Raw genomic sequence first — 16,811 nt, forward strand, 5'->3', positions numbered from 1 at the left:
ACATTCTTCAACCCCTTAGTTTCATGCTGAAAAACACTAATGATTTCAATGTTAAGCTTCAATGATGACAGCCAATTAAATATGAAATTAAAAAACCTCAGGGAAATCTTGCCAAGTCTGTGGCAGTTTCAGGAGTCTACTTAGGAAGAAGGAGAAACCATAGGGTAAAGAGTGAGAGCATTGGATTTTATTTCACTCTAGGTACCATGGGTTTGACATTAGTAGGTAAGACTAATGAATGAGCAGCCATACAGTTTTTTGGTCACTGTGCTTCCCAAGCACCAAAAAAATGGAGCTATTTTTTTACTATTCAGTTCCATCCTTAATAAGCTAGACAGATCCTGCTGCATTCTTGTTTGTTTCTAATTTACCAGTACATTATTATGTAGTTTACCAAGTGTGAGGAGCAAGTCATTATGTAGTACCAAGTTTACATCATCATAGGACTACAACATGCACATTCTACTTAATGTAGCTCAAGCAACAGGAATACAAGAGAACAGTTATGGGGGGAGACTTCTTTTTGACAAATTTATGTTCACACTAACTATGGGTTTATAAGTCTTATTGGGCAGGTACCTACAGCAGTTCTTCAATTGGTACTGGAACATTACACGCATGCACAAGTGATATGGAAGAAAATGAAGCAGAAGAGGCAGCTGGATGGAGGACAAAGGGGAAATCAGCGGTGGGATAATGCCATGTATCAGGGAGGGGCTGTTCTCAGCTGTCCACAGTAAGTCTCTGCTCTGTGAGAGAGGCCTGTTGGGCAACACTTTTGTTTTCATGACTGCGAAGTTTGGATACAACATCTAAAAAGGCCAAATCCTGTACTTCCTTGTGTAGAGATTCTGGAAGACAAAAAAACAAGATAACAGATATGCTTCTGTTAAAATGTTCTAATCTTTATATACAATCTATCCAGTACATATACCCAAAATGTTTATTTGGATGATCCAAAGTTACAAAACTAGGAACAATTCTGGAAAAACCGTAGCAGCCTAGAAATGCTAGGACACTTTTAAAGACAAGTGTTGGACACAGCAGTAGCCTAGAAAGGTTTTTGTTAAGAGATGTGTTATAATAAATCAGAGGAACTTTGTCATATTTATATATAGATAAATGTCAATTTCTACAATCTAAGTTTAAGGAGTTATAATGAAACACAGCTCATTATATGATCTCAAGTTTCAGTTATATACCCCTTGACCCTATCATCAGTTCAAATATGAAGTTCGATAACTTACAAAAAAATCTTAGATCTGTTTCAAATTAATTCTGTGGCAAATGAAAAAGGTTATACTTCATATCCCTTCAACAAATTTCTGTGACAATAGGCTTCACTTTTAGGTATCCGATCTTCCTCTTTCTGGCTTGCTTGCTCTCTTCAACCTCAATTACAGGAAAATACAAGCCTCTTAAGACTTGGAGACTGCTATATGAGAAGACTGATATCTAATAAGTTTAATGCAATCAACATTCCTCAAATTGATATATTTACTTTAATAAGACTGTGAGGTCTAAAAGTAGAAATGTTTTTAGTAGAAACAGAAAAAGGCATCCTAAAATTCAGATGGAATCTCAAAAGACTCTGAACAGTCAAAACCTCAAAAGACAACAAAGTTGGTCTCACACTTTCTAATTTCAAAACCTACTCTAAAACTATAATAATCAAAACAATGTGTAGCTGAAATAAAGACAGATCTATAGATCAACAGAATAAAACAGCCCAGAAATAAACCCTCATATATACAGTCAAAATATTTTTGACAAAGATGTCAAGACCATTCAAAAAGGGAAGAACAGTTTTTTCAACAAATGGTGTTGGTAAAACTGGAGAGCCATAAGCCCTTATGTATAAAAATTAAAGAGCTAAAACTATAAGAATCTTAAAATATAAAGGAAAAACTTAATGACATTGGATTTAGACTTATATCTTGGATATGCATCAAAAACACAGATAACAAAAGGAAAAACAGATACATGGGACTTCATCAAAATTAGAAACTTCTGTATACCAAAGGTTACTATCAATAGATTGAAAAGGCAACCCACAGAATAGGAGAAAATATATGTAAATCATATATCCAATAAGGGATTAATATCCCCAAAATATAAGGAACACTTTCAACTCAACAACAAAATAACCTGATTAAAAAATGGGCAAAGGACTTGAATAGACATTCCCCAAAGGAGATATACAAATGGGCAATGAACACATGAAAAGATCCCCTACATCACTAATCATTACGGAAATGCAAATCAAAAGCATAGTAAGATACCACTTTATACCCATTAGGATGGCTATTATAGGAAAAAAATAACAAATGTTAGGATGTAGAGAAATTGGAACCCATGTATATTGCTGGTAGGAATGTAATATGGTGTACTGTATGGAAAACAGAATGGTGATTCCTCAAAAAATTAAACGTAGCCATTACTGTATGATCCAGCAATTCCACTTCTGTGTATATACCCAAAATGACCAAAAGCAGGAACTAAAAAAAATACTTGTGTACCCGTTATTTTCATAGTGGCATTATTTATTTACAATAATCCAAAGGTGAAAATAAGCCAAATATCCATTGATGGATGAATGGATAAACAAAATGTGATAATATACATACAGTGGGACATTATTCAGCCTTAAGAAGGAATGAAATTCTGACACAGGCTACTATATGGGTGAGCCCTGGAGACCTTATGGTAAGTGAAATAAGCCACACAAAAAAGAATATTATATGATTCCACTTATATGAGGTACCTAGAGTAGTCAAATTCATAGAGACAGAAGATAGAATGATGGTTGCCAAAAGATGGGGGGATGGGTGATTGGGGAGTTATTTTTTTAAAGAGTACTGAGTTTCAGTTTGAGGGGGAAATAGGGTGATGGTTGTACTGCAGTGTGAATGTACTACTCTGCCACTGAACTGTACATTTAAAAATGGTTATAATGGTAAATTTTATGTATATTTTACATTAAAAAATGCCTCAATAACAGTCTCAGCCAGGAAACAGAAGACATAAAGAAGCAGCAAATGGGAATTTTAGAACTCAAAACTATAGTCAGTGGATAGGCTCAACAGCAGAATGGAGGGGACAGAAGAAATCAATGAACTTTAAGACAGAACAATAGAAATTACCTGATTTGAACAAGAGAGGAGATAACCTGGGAAAAAATGAACAAAACCTCAGGAGCCTGAGGGATATAACTAAAGAGCTCACATTTGTGCCATTAGAGACCTGAAAGGAGGAGAAACGGGGTGGGACTGAAAAAGTACATGAAGAAATATGGTTAAAAAAAACTTTCCAAATTTAGCAGAAGACATAAGCCCACCTACTCAAGAAGGTGAGCAAACTTGAAACAGGATAAACCCAAAGAAATCCATGCCATGACACAGTCAAGCTTAAAAATTAAAGACCCAAAAAATCTTGAAATGACACCAAGAGGGGAAAAAAAAGAATTGGAAGACTGTGGATTTCTCTTAAGAAACCATGGAGGCCAGAAGAAAATGGCACATTTTTCAAGTGCTGAAAGAAAAAGTACTGTCAACCCAGAATTGTATACCCAGAGAAAACATTTTTCACAAATGAAGGGGAAGCCAAGATATTCTAAAATAACAGAAAACAATTTGTCACTAGCAGACCCAACCCAAAAGAGTGGCTAAAGTAAGTTCTCTAAATAGAAAGGGAATGTTTAAAAAAAGGAATCTTGGAACATCAGGAAGGAAGAACACTACATATAGCAAAGTTGTAGATAAATACAACAGACTTTCCTTCTTTTGAGTTTTCTGAATTATGTTAGATGGCTGAAAACAAAAATTGTAGATGTCTAATATGGTTCTAAATGTATATAGAGAAAATATCTGAGGACATTATAAATGAGGGAGGGTAACAGGAATAAATGCTCAAAAAAAATAAGTCAGGAACGAAAAACAGAAAATAAAAAAACCTGCAGACTTAAGCCATAAAATCAGTTATTACATTAAATGTAAATGGTCTAAATACACCAATTAAGAGACTGACAGAGTGGATTAAAGCACATGACATAACAAGGTGCTATCTACACATCAAGTATAATGATAAAGCAGATTGAGACTAAAAGGGTGGGAAAAGATCCCAAGAATGCTATTCAAAAGAAAGTAGAAGCAGCTATATTAATATCAGATAAAGATTTCAGAGGAAAAAAAGTTACCAGAACAGAGAGGAACATAATGATAGAAAAGTCAATCCACCAGGAAGACAACAGCAATCCAAAAGCTGTATATATCTACCAAAAGAGCTGCAAATTATGTGAAGCAAAAACTTACAGAACTAAAAGGAGAAACGGACAAATCCACCATTATTGTTGGAGACTTCAATACCCTTCTCAACAACTGACAAAACAATTAGAATATCAATATATTCTATTTGCTAAGAATATAGCAAACTCAATTCCACTACCAACAACCAAAAGGATCTGAGTGACATTTCAAGAACACTTCACTCAATAACAATAGAATACACATTCTTTTCAGTATCCATGGAACATATACCGAAATATGCCAGTGATTTCTTGAACAAATTCCTTAGCTAATATCATGATACACAAATTCAGAAATTATTCTTTATAGGAAATATTTTAGAGTTGATGAAACTTAGTTATTAATTTTTTAACATTGTTTTTTACCTATTTGCTATATGATATTCTTTTTAAGATTTTTTTAGTTTTATTTTAGAAAGAGAGAGAGAATCTCAAGCAGACTCTCCGCTAAGCATGGAGCCTGATGCAGGGCTCAATCTCATGACCTGAAGATCATGACCTGAGCTGAAATCAAGAGTCGGACACTCAACTGACTGAGCCCTCCCAGGTGCCCCCTGATACTTTTATTATCATAGTGAGAATCTTTTGGGAATATTTTCAAGTAAAAGTAATCCTATATCCTCCATAATCTAATTCTAATGCTTTTAAAACCCAAAGCCACCATTTACTACTATTCTATATTTAATGTCAACCATATATTGATAGACCTCAAATTTTAGAAGAAATGCTTACCAGATCCCATGAGAGCACAAATCAGGACCATGGAATTATATTTGATTTCAGGAGCACTTCTTTCATCTGCTAGCAGTCTGTGTAAAATCTGTACAAGTTTAGCACTTTCCAGGTCTTTCTCGGCAGTGCCTAGAATATGAAACAAAGTATCAGTTATGTCCACTGTTTATAAGCCTGGTGCAATGTGGCTAAACACTGATTCCTTTTCTAGAAACTGACCATATAAAACCCTCCAAAAGGGATTGATAAATAACAATGACCTAGAAATAGAATATTAAATTCAGACCTTGTTAAAGTAGAGTTAAATTTCAGCAGATACTGTAGTTTAAGCTTAAAAAACATTCCTTTTATTATGAGGCAGTTAAAAAAATCTTTATTATGGAAAAGGTGAAACATATACAAAAGGAGAAAAGATTATATAATGATACACTATTTACTATTATCTTAAAAAATTATGGCCAATCTTGTTTCACCTATCTCTAGTTTCATTCACCTACTCTTACCCATCCCAAATTATTTTTGAGCAAATCCTAAAGATGACATAGTTTCTTCCATATGTATTTACAATATATATCTTTAAGAGATGAAGACTCTTAAGGCAGTTCCTATTGAAATCCCAGAGGATTTTCTGCAGAAAATCTGTAAGTTTATACTAAAATTTATATGGAAAGCCACAGGCCCTAGAACAGGTAAATAATCTTGATAAGAAAGAAAGCAAGTGGGAGGAATTCTTCTACCCGATGTTAAGGCTCACTGTATAACACAGTTATCAAGAGTGTGGTACTGGTAGACAGAGAACTGAACAGAGAACCCCAGAAACAGACCCACACATATATGTTCAAACGATTTTTCACAAAGGTACAAAATCAATTTAGTGGAGGAAAGATAGCCTCTTCGACAAACAGTACTGGCAATTAGACCTCCACAGGCCAAAAAAAAAAAAAAAAAAAAAAAAAAAAAGTTGACCTAAACCACACACTTTATACAGATCTTAATTCAAAGTGGATTACAAACTTAAGTGTAAAATGTAAAACTATAAAACTTCTAGAATAATAAAGAATTTTCAACTCAATAGTTAAAAAAAATAGAAAATGAGCAAAAATTATCCATAGGTATTTCACCAAAGAATATATACAGATGGTAAATAATGATGAACATCTTTTCATATGCTTACCATTAGAAAAACGGAAAAAACATAATGAGATATCTCTACACAGCTATCAGAGTGGCTAAAATAAAAGTGACAATACCAAATCTTTGGTGAGAATGTAAAATGGTATAGCCATTCTGGAAAACAGTTTGATAGTTTCTTTACAAAATTAAACATATAGTTACCATACAACCCAGCAACTGCACTCCTAGGCATTTATCCAAAGAAATGAAAATTTATGCTCACATAAAAACCTACGCATGAATATTTATAGCATTTATTTATTTTTAAAAGCCCCAAAGTGGAATCAGCCCAGATGTTTTTTGACAGGAATGGTCAAACAAACTGTGGTATGTATAAACCATGGAACACTATTCAGCAATAAAAAAAAAAAATTGATATGCAAAACAAATCGAATGACTCTTTAGGAAATTATGTTGAATTAAGGAAGCCAATCCCAAAAGACCACATACTATATGATTCCATATATATAACATTTTAGAAATGAAGGGCAGATTAGTGGTTTCCAGGGATGAGGAACAAGATAAGGGGTGGGAGGAGGAGGTAGATGACTAGTGTGGTTATAGATGGAGGGATCCCTGTGGTGTTAAACTATTCAGTATCTTGACTGTGGTGGTCGATACACAAACCTACACGTCCTGAAACTATATAGAACTTAACATACACACAAATGAGAACAAGTGAAACTAGGGAAATCTGAATAAGACTGGTAAGTTGTATCAATAGATGAAATATTATTTATAGTTTTGAAAATGTTACCACTGGGAGAAACTGGGTAAAGTATACAAGGGATCTCTATTATTTTTTATAACTGCATGTGAATATACAATTATCTAAAAAAAAAAAAAGACTCTTTAAAAATGGTGTTTTAATACTATTATCATACAAAAAATTTATAATTCCTTTAATAATATCAAATAGTCTATATAAGAAAACAAGACTGGTTGGGGCGCCTGGGTGGCGCAGTCGTTAAGCGTCTGCCTTCGGCTCAGGGCGTGATCCCAGCATTCTGGGATCGAGTCTCACATCAGGCTCCTCTGCTAGGAGCCTGCTTCTTCCTCTCCCACTCTCCCTGCTTGTGTTCCCTCTCTCGCTGGCTGTCTCTCTCTGTGTCAAATAAATAAATAAAATCTTTAAAAAAAAAAAAAAGAAAAAAGAAAACAAGACTGGAAAAATATGGTTTTCAAAGTGTGTTATGTATTAAAAAGATAGTGTGGGCTTATTTTTATATCTTAAGCCCAAGGAGCCTAGGAAACACCTGGTAACAATTTAAAAAAATGTATGTATGTATCACATTTTATATAGTTATATGGTAAAGTGACCAGATTTAGGCAAATGTTTAACTACCAGGAAGCTGATGAAATTATAGCTTGTTTGGAAGATATTGGCACAAAACCAGATTCACCCCAGGCTGGGTCATCAAGCATATTCTGAAACTGCTTCATCACTTTAAGCCACTTAAAATCAGGCCATGAACCCAGTTTGGTATTCAATGTCCTCACCGACTCCCACCCCTTTATCATAGGTCCCCCCTTCTGACCCCCCACAATGGCTGGACTTCTAGGCTGACTCTACTCAAACCATGTGTGAAGTCATGGCTAATCTGGGACCTGAACTGACCTCCAAAGCATTTGTAACTATAGGCCAAAGTCACTGAGAATAAGCATACATTTTCTTGAAGCCTTTTATCTTTAAAATTCAAAAAAATTTTATATCCTACTTATACCTATGATTTTTTAAAAACTGTTTTAAAATTCAAAACCCTTTATTTATTTATTTATTTTTTTAAAGATTTTATTTATTTATTCGACAGAAATAGAGACAGCCAGCGAGAGAGGGAACACAAGCAGGGGGAGTGGGAGAGGAAGAAGCAGGCTCACAGCAGAGGAGCCTGATGTGGGGCTCCATCCCAGAACGCCGGGATCACGCCCTGAGCCAAAGGCAGACGCTTAACCGTTGTGCCACCCAGGCGCCCCTAAAATTCAAAACCCTTTAAGACAACAAAAATTTGAATCTTTCATACCTAAAATCTAAGTAAATGTGACACTAGAGAATGATATACCATATTTATCTTTTGGCTTCTCCCTTGGGATAGGGGTTGGTGGGTCCAGTTGCTGCTGTGTGAGAATTATGGATCTAAATCAGTGGGAATTAAGACGTGATCAGTTAACAGTGTTTACCTAAACGACTTTGAACTGGACAGGACAAACCTAAGTCTATAGTCCTCCTTTGCATAAGGCAGTCTCAGGCCTTAACCATAGGCTCTGTGACTGACTGTCCCCAGCTGACTATATCAGAGATTGGTTCCAGGGACAAAGGTTACTATCCATAAGCTAGATGCCTATGAACTAGCTTCTCAAGAACAATTCTGACCAACAGGGATGCTATATGCTAGAAAGACACCAACTGAATTATTAAACTCTGCTTTTGGGGAATTTTGAATGTAAAACACACAGAAGAATGACACAGAAGGTGAGAATTTAGATTGAGGGCAATACTATAGAGCAATAGAAGCCATGGTGATAGGAGGGGATAAGCAAGAGATTCAGTAGTAGAGATGGAAGAGAAGGTCTGGGTCACTAGAAGGGTAGCAGACTCTAAACTTGCTATTGTATTCTAAACATAGTTTCATTTCTCTGTGAAGCCTGCTCAAAATATTCTCTGTGTTTACCAACTGCCTATAACTTGAAATAACATTTAAGACTCGAACTCTAAAAAGAGTCAAGCACTGACCTAAAAATGTTACCGAGGGCAAAAGCTGAGGTGGCAATCTATAGAATGTGATTTCCTATATACTTACTATAGGTGCAGACACATGCTGGCAAAATCCTTCTAGTCAAGGCTTTGTCGACTTCTATTCCAATATGTGCTTCATTTCATCCAAGATAAAAATAGGAGAAAATAAGTTTGACACTGGGGTACTTACCCAACTCTAAAGCTGCTATTAGTGCCAAAGCAACAAGGGCTTCATTCTGCATTATTACATGTTCACTAGTTGCCATGGTAACTAGATGCTTGATGCCACCACTCTGTACAATGGTTTTAATTACATCCTGTAATAAATAAATATCACAGTTATAAACTTTAGTTTTAAATACAAAGAAATTGCATTATAGTCAGTCAATTCATTTTTAAATTGAGTGATTTTCTGACAGTGTCCTGTATGAATCATTACATTTAACCATAATTTTTTTCTTTACGGAAGAAAAGGAAAAAGCTTTTGGCTTTAAATAAATTCATCAAAAGATGACAACTTAAATTACCTAAGTGAAAAAGACCATTGCAGTTCATGGCAAGGAATAGAGAGTCCCAGAAGCAACCAGTCAAAAAAATAAAAGTGTGACTGCCCTAAATGTTGACTTACCACAGGATCAAAAAAAGATTTGGAATAACAACAAAAAGTTCTTCTTTTCAAATTATTATTATAGCACCAGGTAGTTGTTCTCCAGATGACTGAGGTAAAGTTTTTTTGTTTTTCTTCCTTTCTTTTCTTTCTTTCTTTCAAGCTTTTACCCCTTTGTCAGATCTGGCAAAACTGGATTACACGTCAAGGGACTTGAGCAGAACTTAAAAGTGTCCCTCTCATTTCTCATGGGACCTACAGCTCTGTCCTCTTCAATGGCAGAGGAGACAATGGGCTCCAAATTGAAAAAAACCCAGTGCCAACATTGACTAAGCAAATTATAGCGCCTCTCTGCATCTCAGTGACTATCTATAATGCTGGGATAATGTGCTATCATAGGTTTTTTGATACTTACAAAGTTATTACATGAAAAGCACATATAAGAATAGAAGGCAAAAGTTAGATTTTTTAAAATGGTCACATTTATTTCTAGTGTTCATTTTTGTTATCTCAGTTTCGTTTCCTAAAAACTCTTGGATTAAATATGATTTGGTGGAAAGTCTCAATTACAGAATTTTTTAAAGTAATTTTCTTTGTTCTCACTACTTTCAGTAATTTAAGTGCTGGATGTTAAGTAGCCTGTCTGCATGAGCTTCGACAGTATAAAACTAACTGTAATTAGAAATATTTTTCAAATTAATTTGCTAAAATATTTGAAAAAGGGTTTCCTCTATGCTTCTACCTTATATAAATGCTTAAGAAAACTATTTATAGATAGTATCTTTGCTTTGAGCCCAAATGCATTTAGAGATCAAACATTCTAAATTGATGGAGTCCTAGTGCTGAGTTTTTATGGTGGCTGTATTCTAGCATTTAACAAGCCTTTTCCCATTAACCTCTTTTAGTAAGTGAGAAACTGTCTTTTAAAGCCTTTTCTAACAAAAAGAAAGCCTCCCAATATACTGCTTACTTGGTGGGCACTTTATCTGAAACTTAAAATTAGTGAAGAATTTTATAAAAATCACAAAGGAGCTTAGAGTAAAGAAGACCACAAGAGGTTCATAGATACATATGCAGTCACCTAATGAAGGTTCTTGGACTATCATTTCATCCTTTATTTTGTGATTCACCTGGAGAGTCCACTCTAGAAGGAGGGGCAGGTAATGAATGAAGGAGGAAGCTGTGTATCAGAAGCGAGTAGCTCCCTATAAGTTCAAGCATACCTCCTTTACCATCTCATTTATTTTATGTTTATTTTATTTTATGTTTATTTGAGCGAGGGAGAGAGAGAGAATCTCAGAGCCCGACATGGGCCTTGATCTCACAACCCTGAGATCATGGCCCGAGCCAAAATCAAGAGCCAGACACTTAACTGACTGAGCCACTCAGGAGCCCCTCCATCTACCCTCTATGGAGCAACAACTACACGCTGGACATTATACTGGGTAGTTTATAGGTATTAGCATATTCTTATCCTCACAGAAAATCTCATTAACTAGGTATTATCTCTAGTTAATATATGAAGAAACTAAAGCTCAGATTAAGTTATGAAATCTATCCAAAGTCAGTGATTAAGTGGTAAAAAGCCAAGATTCACATCCAGGCAGATTGACTATCAGTTCCTTGTTCCTAACCATTTGTGGTCTACACACAAGTATATGTGCTCAATTCATCATAGTGCCATCACAGCTAGTCACAGTGTGCTCTGCAGAGGCTCTATGAATGCATTTTAAAGTTGTATTTTAAACTTCAAGGTATTAAAAAAAAAAGGATATTAGTACCACTCCACAGACCAAGGTTCATTTGGAGAATTACAAATAATTGTAACCAATACACATTTAAAATTAATCCGGAGTTTAACTTCTCTGAAACCATTTCACTTATTAAACTGTAAAAATACACAGGAAGACGTTTTTCTGGGTAATCCTTCCAAACCCTTGGTGTATCTGCAAAACCTCCAAAAATTTTGGATATATTTCATAATGCTTTACAAAGTAAATGATGTATTATTTTGCAATCCTATTTCTTCAGGAGTTTCCTTATGGATAGCTACATTTTGGTATATATACAACCAAGGCAAATTACCTATGTTAGCCTCACATATTTAACTTTTATGGTCAATTTGCCGTTAGTTGGGATGATCCAAACTTTGTTGAAAACTGTATAATACTGATTTCAATGTAATGTTCTGAAATAGGATTAAATTTAAGATAATTAATTTGTAACATAGCCACTGAATCACCTAACAAAAATTTTCTTTTTCAACTTTGTATCATCAAAGACTACTTCTCAGTATAGGAATTAAATGTTAGACGTATGATAACTAAATAAATTTGAGTTTTTAGCTTGTTAATTGAATGTTTTACTCTTAAAGGATAAAGAAGAACGCCTTTGACAGGAGTGAATTTTTATAGTCCTGGTGTAGAAGCAAACCATATTTTTCTGTTTCTGATATCTACAATCAGAAGGGTCAGCTAGTTGCTCAAGTGTCCTAGCCTCGGGCACTCTTTCGAGGGAAGATGTGAATTTACCTCTTGGCATAAGCGCAGGAATACACCGTATATGGCTGAGATGACTAAGCGAGTGTGAAACCCCGTGAGTCAGTGCAAGCTTCCAGAGGGTTGGATTCTGAGACAGAATCCAGGGTGACTTCTTTAAAAGGAGTAGGATCTTCAAAGTTTAAAAATAACACAGGGAGAGAACTGTAATTCACAACAGTTGGTTAAGGACCTGCAGGAATGTGACTAACTTGTACCTAGTGTTTAAAAGCTTATTCCAGAGCAGCATTTTCTGAAGTATGTCCAGTGGAACATATTTAATACATGCAACCTGCAAAAACCCACTGTCCGATGGTTTGGGAATCAGTAGGTTAAAGAGAGTTAAGGAAATTTTTTTAGAGTAGTACTAATGTGTGCTGTGAATTCCAAGGGAAGGAAAGGGAATGAACTACTTCCCTAACTAATCTGATCATACAACCTTTTCTCTTTGTGGAGTATTTTTTAGGGTTATTATTCAATGGAACATATTCTGAGAAATGCTTCGATTCTCAAAAGATATCACGGATTCCACTTCAATGTGAAATTTAAAAATAATTTAAGAGTTCTAATCTGGAGCTCACACAAGGAACACACCTTACGTTCTGATCATTAAAGTATGCAAATCAAGGTTCCTATTGCTGCTTAGCAGCAGTATACACTTAATTGTAGGGAAGATATGCAAAAACAAAACAAAACAAAAAAACCCCCCACCCTACAGTACTGAACTGTAAACATAGTTATAACGTGACCATGAAGTTACAATTATCATTCATGCTTTTTGTTACACATACACACACCCCTAGAAAGGTGGAATGCCCTGTTTCCCTTATCTTTTCAAAACACCTACATGATGATGGATGCTTAATGGGTACCTGAAAGCTTTTTTTTTTTTTTTGGTGGGGGGAGTGGGGGGTTTAGATGAGGGACAAGGAAATCTGTGATAAATATTAACAGAAAAGCCTCAAAACCCTCAAATCTCAATTTAATATAGGAACTGAACAGCTTTGGCTCCCAGATTTGGTTAAGAAGTGGTGATGCATAGGGCGCCTGGGTAGCGCAGTCGTTTAGCATCTGCCTTTGGCTCAGGGCGTGATCCCAGCGTTCCGGGATCGAGTTCCACATTGGGCTCCTCCACTGGGAGCCTGCTTCTTCCTCTCCCACTCCCCTGCTGTGTTCCCTCTCTCGCTGGCTGTCTCTCTATCACATAAATAAATAAAATCTTAAAAAAAAAAAAAAAAAAGAAGTGGTGATGCATTTTCCCATGGACATAAGTGAAATGGCCAAAAGGCTCACTTTAGAAAACAGGTTATATAAAAATAAAAGGTACATAATACAGATACTAAATCAGCTGCTAACCCGCTGTCCTGGATTCCCACCACTGTGATCTTTAAAATAGTTCACTTGCTCATTCATGTATTCACTCACTCATCAAACGGAGGTCAGCAGCCACATGTCAGACACACACGAGGCTGGACACTGCTCTGAGAATGGATTCCATCCGACTTTGTGAGTTTTTAGAGCATCACACACTATCTTGATATCATTTAATTTCTTACTAGCACTAGCTAGCTTGGTCAGTGCCTGGTCTACAGAAGATGTCGGACACTGAGGGCAGCGGTAAAAATAGTAACACCAGCATCTTACTGAGTGCTTACTATGTGATCTCACTGAATCATTCTCACAACACTTTCAGGTAGGTAATATCCCAGGTTTAATATACCAGATACTGAGATGTGAAAGACCTGATGACCAAGTAAATAGTGGAGATAAAATCTGAACTCACCTGTTTAATTTCAAAGCCTTACTCTTAACTATCATGGAACAGAAATACAAAAGCTCAATCTTCAATTACTTTTTCAGCATTGTGGATCACAGGCATCCCTCATTTTATTGTGCTTCACTTTACCGTGTTTCGCAGATACTGCATTTTTTTACAAATTGAGGGTTTGTGCAACCCTGTGTCAAGTAAGTCTGTCAGCGCCATTTTCCCAACAGCATTTGCTCACTTCATGTCTGCAACACATTTTGGTAATTCTCACAAAATTTCAAACTTTTCCATTATTATATTTGTTACGGTGATCTGCAATCAATGATGATGACTCACTGAAAGCTCACTGAAAATGGTTAGCATTTTTTAACAATAAAGTATTTTTTAATTAAATATACAAATTAAACATAATGCTACTGCACACTTAACAGACTACAGTATAGTGTAAATACAACTTTTATATGCATTAGGAAACCAAAAAATTCATTTGACTCACTTTTTTTTGCAATTTTTGCTTTATCACAGTGGTCTGGAACAGAAACTATGACATCTCTGAGGTCTATCTGTAATGTATTTATATATAAATATGTAAAATGCAAGCTTATGATATAGGATCTATGATATGGAGTTTCCAAAAGACCACTTGTATGTTTTTTAGTGAACGTTTTTTTCTGGAACTTACTTTTGATTTACTGTGTCGTATAAGGGCAGACAGCAGTCTGTTGGACTCCCCCATCACACCAGCGTGATCTTTGGCTTCACACCATTCTACCAAACGCTCCACTAATTTAACATTCTTTCCCAGTTGTTCAGCAGCTTCTGCTATAGGAAAGAAGTCAAACCACAAAGGAAACAATCACTGATAGGCAACCAACTGAAAAACTGGTAAAGATGTAGGAGTGTGAAAAAAAATTATATATATATATTTACATATATATATGACATAACACAATGGTTTTATTAAGCAAGAACTGCAAATACTCCATATCTGATGGACTATTTTAGCTTTTTCTACAACATTGTGGACTTTCATACAAAACAATGTTATACTCTATGGCTCAACCTGGTAGTCTGTTAGTACTGTGGCAAACTGTAACAAAGGGTATTAGAAGGACTCTGAGAAATCAATACAGAGAAAGGTTTAGAATGTAGAAATAAGTAAATAAACACAATTCATTCCAAGGAGTAGTTTTCATTTTTTCTGTAAACAGAAAAATGATCTCTCTGCAAAATAAATTTTTAAAAATTTTGACTGTCAGTGTACTGAAACATGATTTCCAAGACAAGGTAAAAATGGGTATGAAACCGGGTGCCTGGGTGGCTCAGCTGGTTAAGTGTCTGCCTTCAGCTCAGGTCATGATCCCAGGGTCCTGGGATCAAGCCCTGCACCGAGCTCCCTGCTCAGTGGGGAGCCTGCTTTTTCCTCTCCCTCTGCTGCTCCCCCTGCTTGTGCTCTCTCACCCTCTGTCAAATAAATAAAATCTTTTTAAAAAAAATGTGTATAAAATGCTAAAACATAAAAACCCTTCAGAACTGCTAATAAATCAATATAAAACCAGGATTATATGTCCAATAGAGATGCAATATAATTTCCATTTAAAGTTAATTAAAACAAGCATGGAAATTCATGAATGGAGCTCTAAAACCAATCTCTCTTTGCTTTTTATTTGCCATTTATCTTTACGATTACATAATTCTGAAAGCTAAAAACAAGTCCTTTTCAACTAAGGCACACTATCATACCAAAAATGTACCTTGCGAAAACATTTCTTTTACCTTGTGCATCTATTAACATTCTTAATGTTCCCAGAAGTTTGAATTGAACCGGAGGCATTTCAGACTTAAGGAATTTCAAAACTGCCTCTGTGACTCCAGCTGATAACATCTTTGCTTTATTTACAACTAGAGAGAGAGAGAGAGACCATGGTTAAAATGGTGCTAGCATTCTTGATGGTAGCCATTCAATTCAATACATATTTACTGTCTTACTATTTTTAAGATCCCATGTTTTATTTTTCTATTTAAAAACAATCTTACTTTATTTTAATAGGACTGGGGGTGGGGCATAATTATCCTGTTCATCTATAGGAGCATAACATACAAAATCATATATACTGGCTTTTTAAACCTACCCTCAAAATACTTAAACAACCTGTAAAGGAAATCTGACGTTGTTGTTGTCTTATTTACAAAACAGCATAATTCCTCAACTTTAGTAAATGTTTCTTTTTACCTCTGTCCTTGACCCAACTGTGTTAATATAGATGTTCTAGACAATATTAATAAACTATTAATCTATTATATGAACCAAATTGATTTCTTATAGTGTATCTTCATACAGTTATACTATTTCACCTAATCAGAAATTTATTTTTAGAAAGCAGAATAATAGCTTTAACTATCTCCTGTGTTATTTCCCATGATAATGTGATTTCATGGCTCAGGACGCCTTTAATCCAAAGACACGTTAAGGCTATTTTTAAGAATTATGTCTGCTTATAGACAGGTCAGGATAGGTCCACAAATCACGTAAAATAAATACCTCCCAAACAACAGATCTTATTTCTTACAGAGTTGCCTGCGATTCTTAAGTCCTACCTGGAATGGCCAGATTTCTGAGGGCACTTAATGCTGCATGCTGTACAGTTACATTTCCATCTTCTACATGTCTGTCCAGTAAATCCATAAGTTTTTCTACAATTCCATTATCTACCATGTGGATACAGTTTCCATCTGAATGAAACAAAAGCATTTTTTTCTTTCTTCTTTACAAATATCTATAAATATTTTATAATAGTGATGCCTATCCATTATCTACATTAGAGAAAATGGAGCTACAAGAAAATAAAATGAATTCCAACTCTTTCTCCCATCAGATTTATAGATTTCTTTCTATAGAAGTCACGACAAGAAAAATCTCTAGCATACAGCCTAATAATATATTAGAAGATGAGTAA

At 35.3% G+C, this 16,811-nt stretch overlaps 1 protein-coding gene across 6 annotated transcripts in view; it reads right to left on the bottom strand.

The window, feature by feature from the left end:
- Window positions 1-171: 171 nt before the first annotated feature.
- Window positions 172-16,811, bottom strand: part of RAP1GDS1 (Rap1 GTPase-GDP dissociation stimulator 1) — a 145,245-nt gene continuing 128,605 nt past the window's right edge. For 5 of the 6 annotated variants that reach the window (XM_008707181.2, XM_008707182.2, XM_008707180.2 and 2 more), the window contains 6 exons: window positions 16,453-16,587; window positions 15,631-15,756; window positions 14,537-14,676; window positions 9,133-9,259; window positions 5,036-5,164; window positions 172-851 (listed from right to left, as the gene is read on the bottom strand). In XM_008707181.2, coding sequence (XP_008705403.1) covers window positions 724-851; window positions 5,036-5,164; window positions 9,133-9,259; window positions 14,537-14,676; window positions 15,631-15,756; window positions 16,453-16,587 — 785 coding nt within the window. In that variant the 3' untranslated portion in view covers window positions 172-723. The remainder of the gene's footprint in view (window positions 852-5,035; window positions 5,165-9,132; window positions 9,260-14,536; window positions 14,677-15,630; window positions 15,757-16,452; window positions 16,588-16,811) is intronic. The other variant, XM_040624986.1, reaches the window with a different exon arrangement.

Source organism: Ursus maritimus, unplaced genomic scaffold (genome assembly GCF_017311325.1).
Source record: "Ursus maritimus isolate PB19 unplaced genomic scaffold, ASM1731132v1 scaffold_8, whole genome shotgun sequence".
Classification (NCBI taxonomy): Eukaryota; Metazoa; Chordata; class Mammalia; order Carnivora; family Ursidae; genus Ursus; species Ursus maritimus.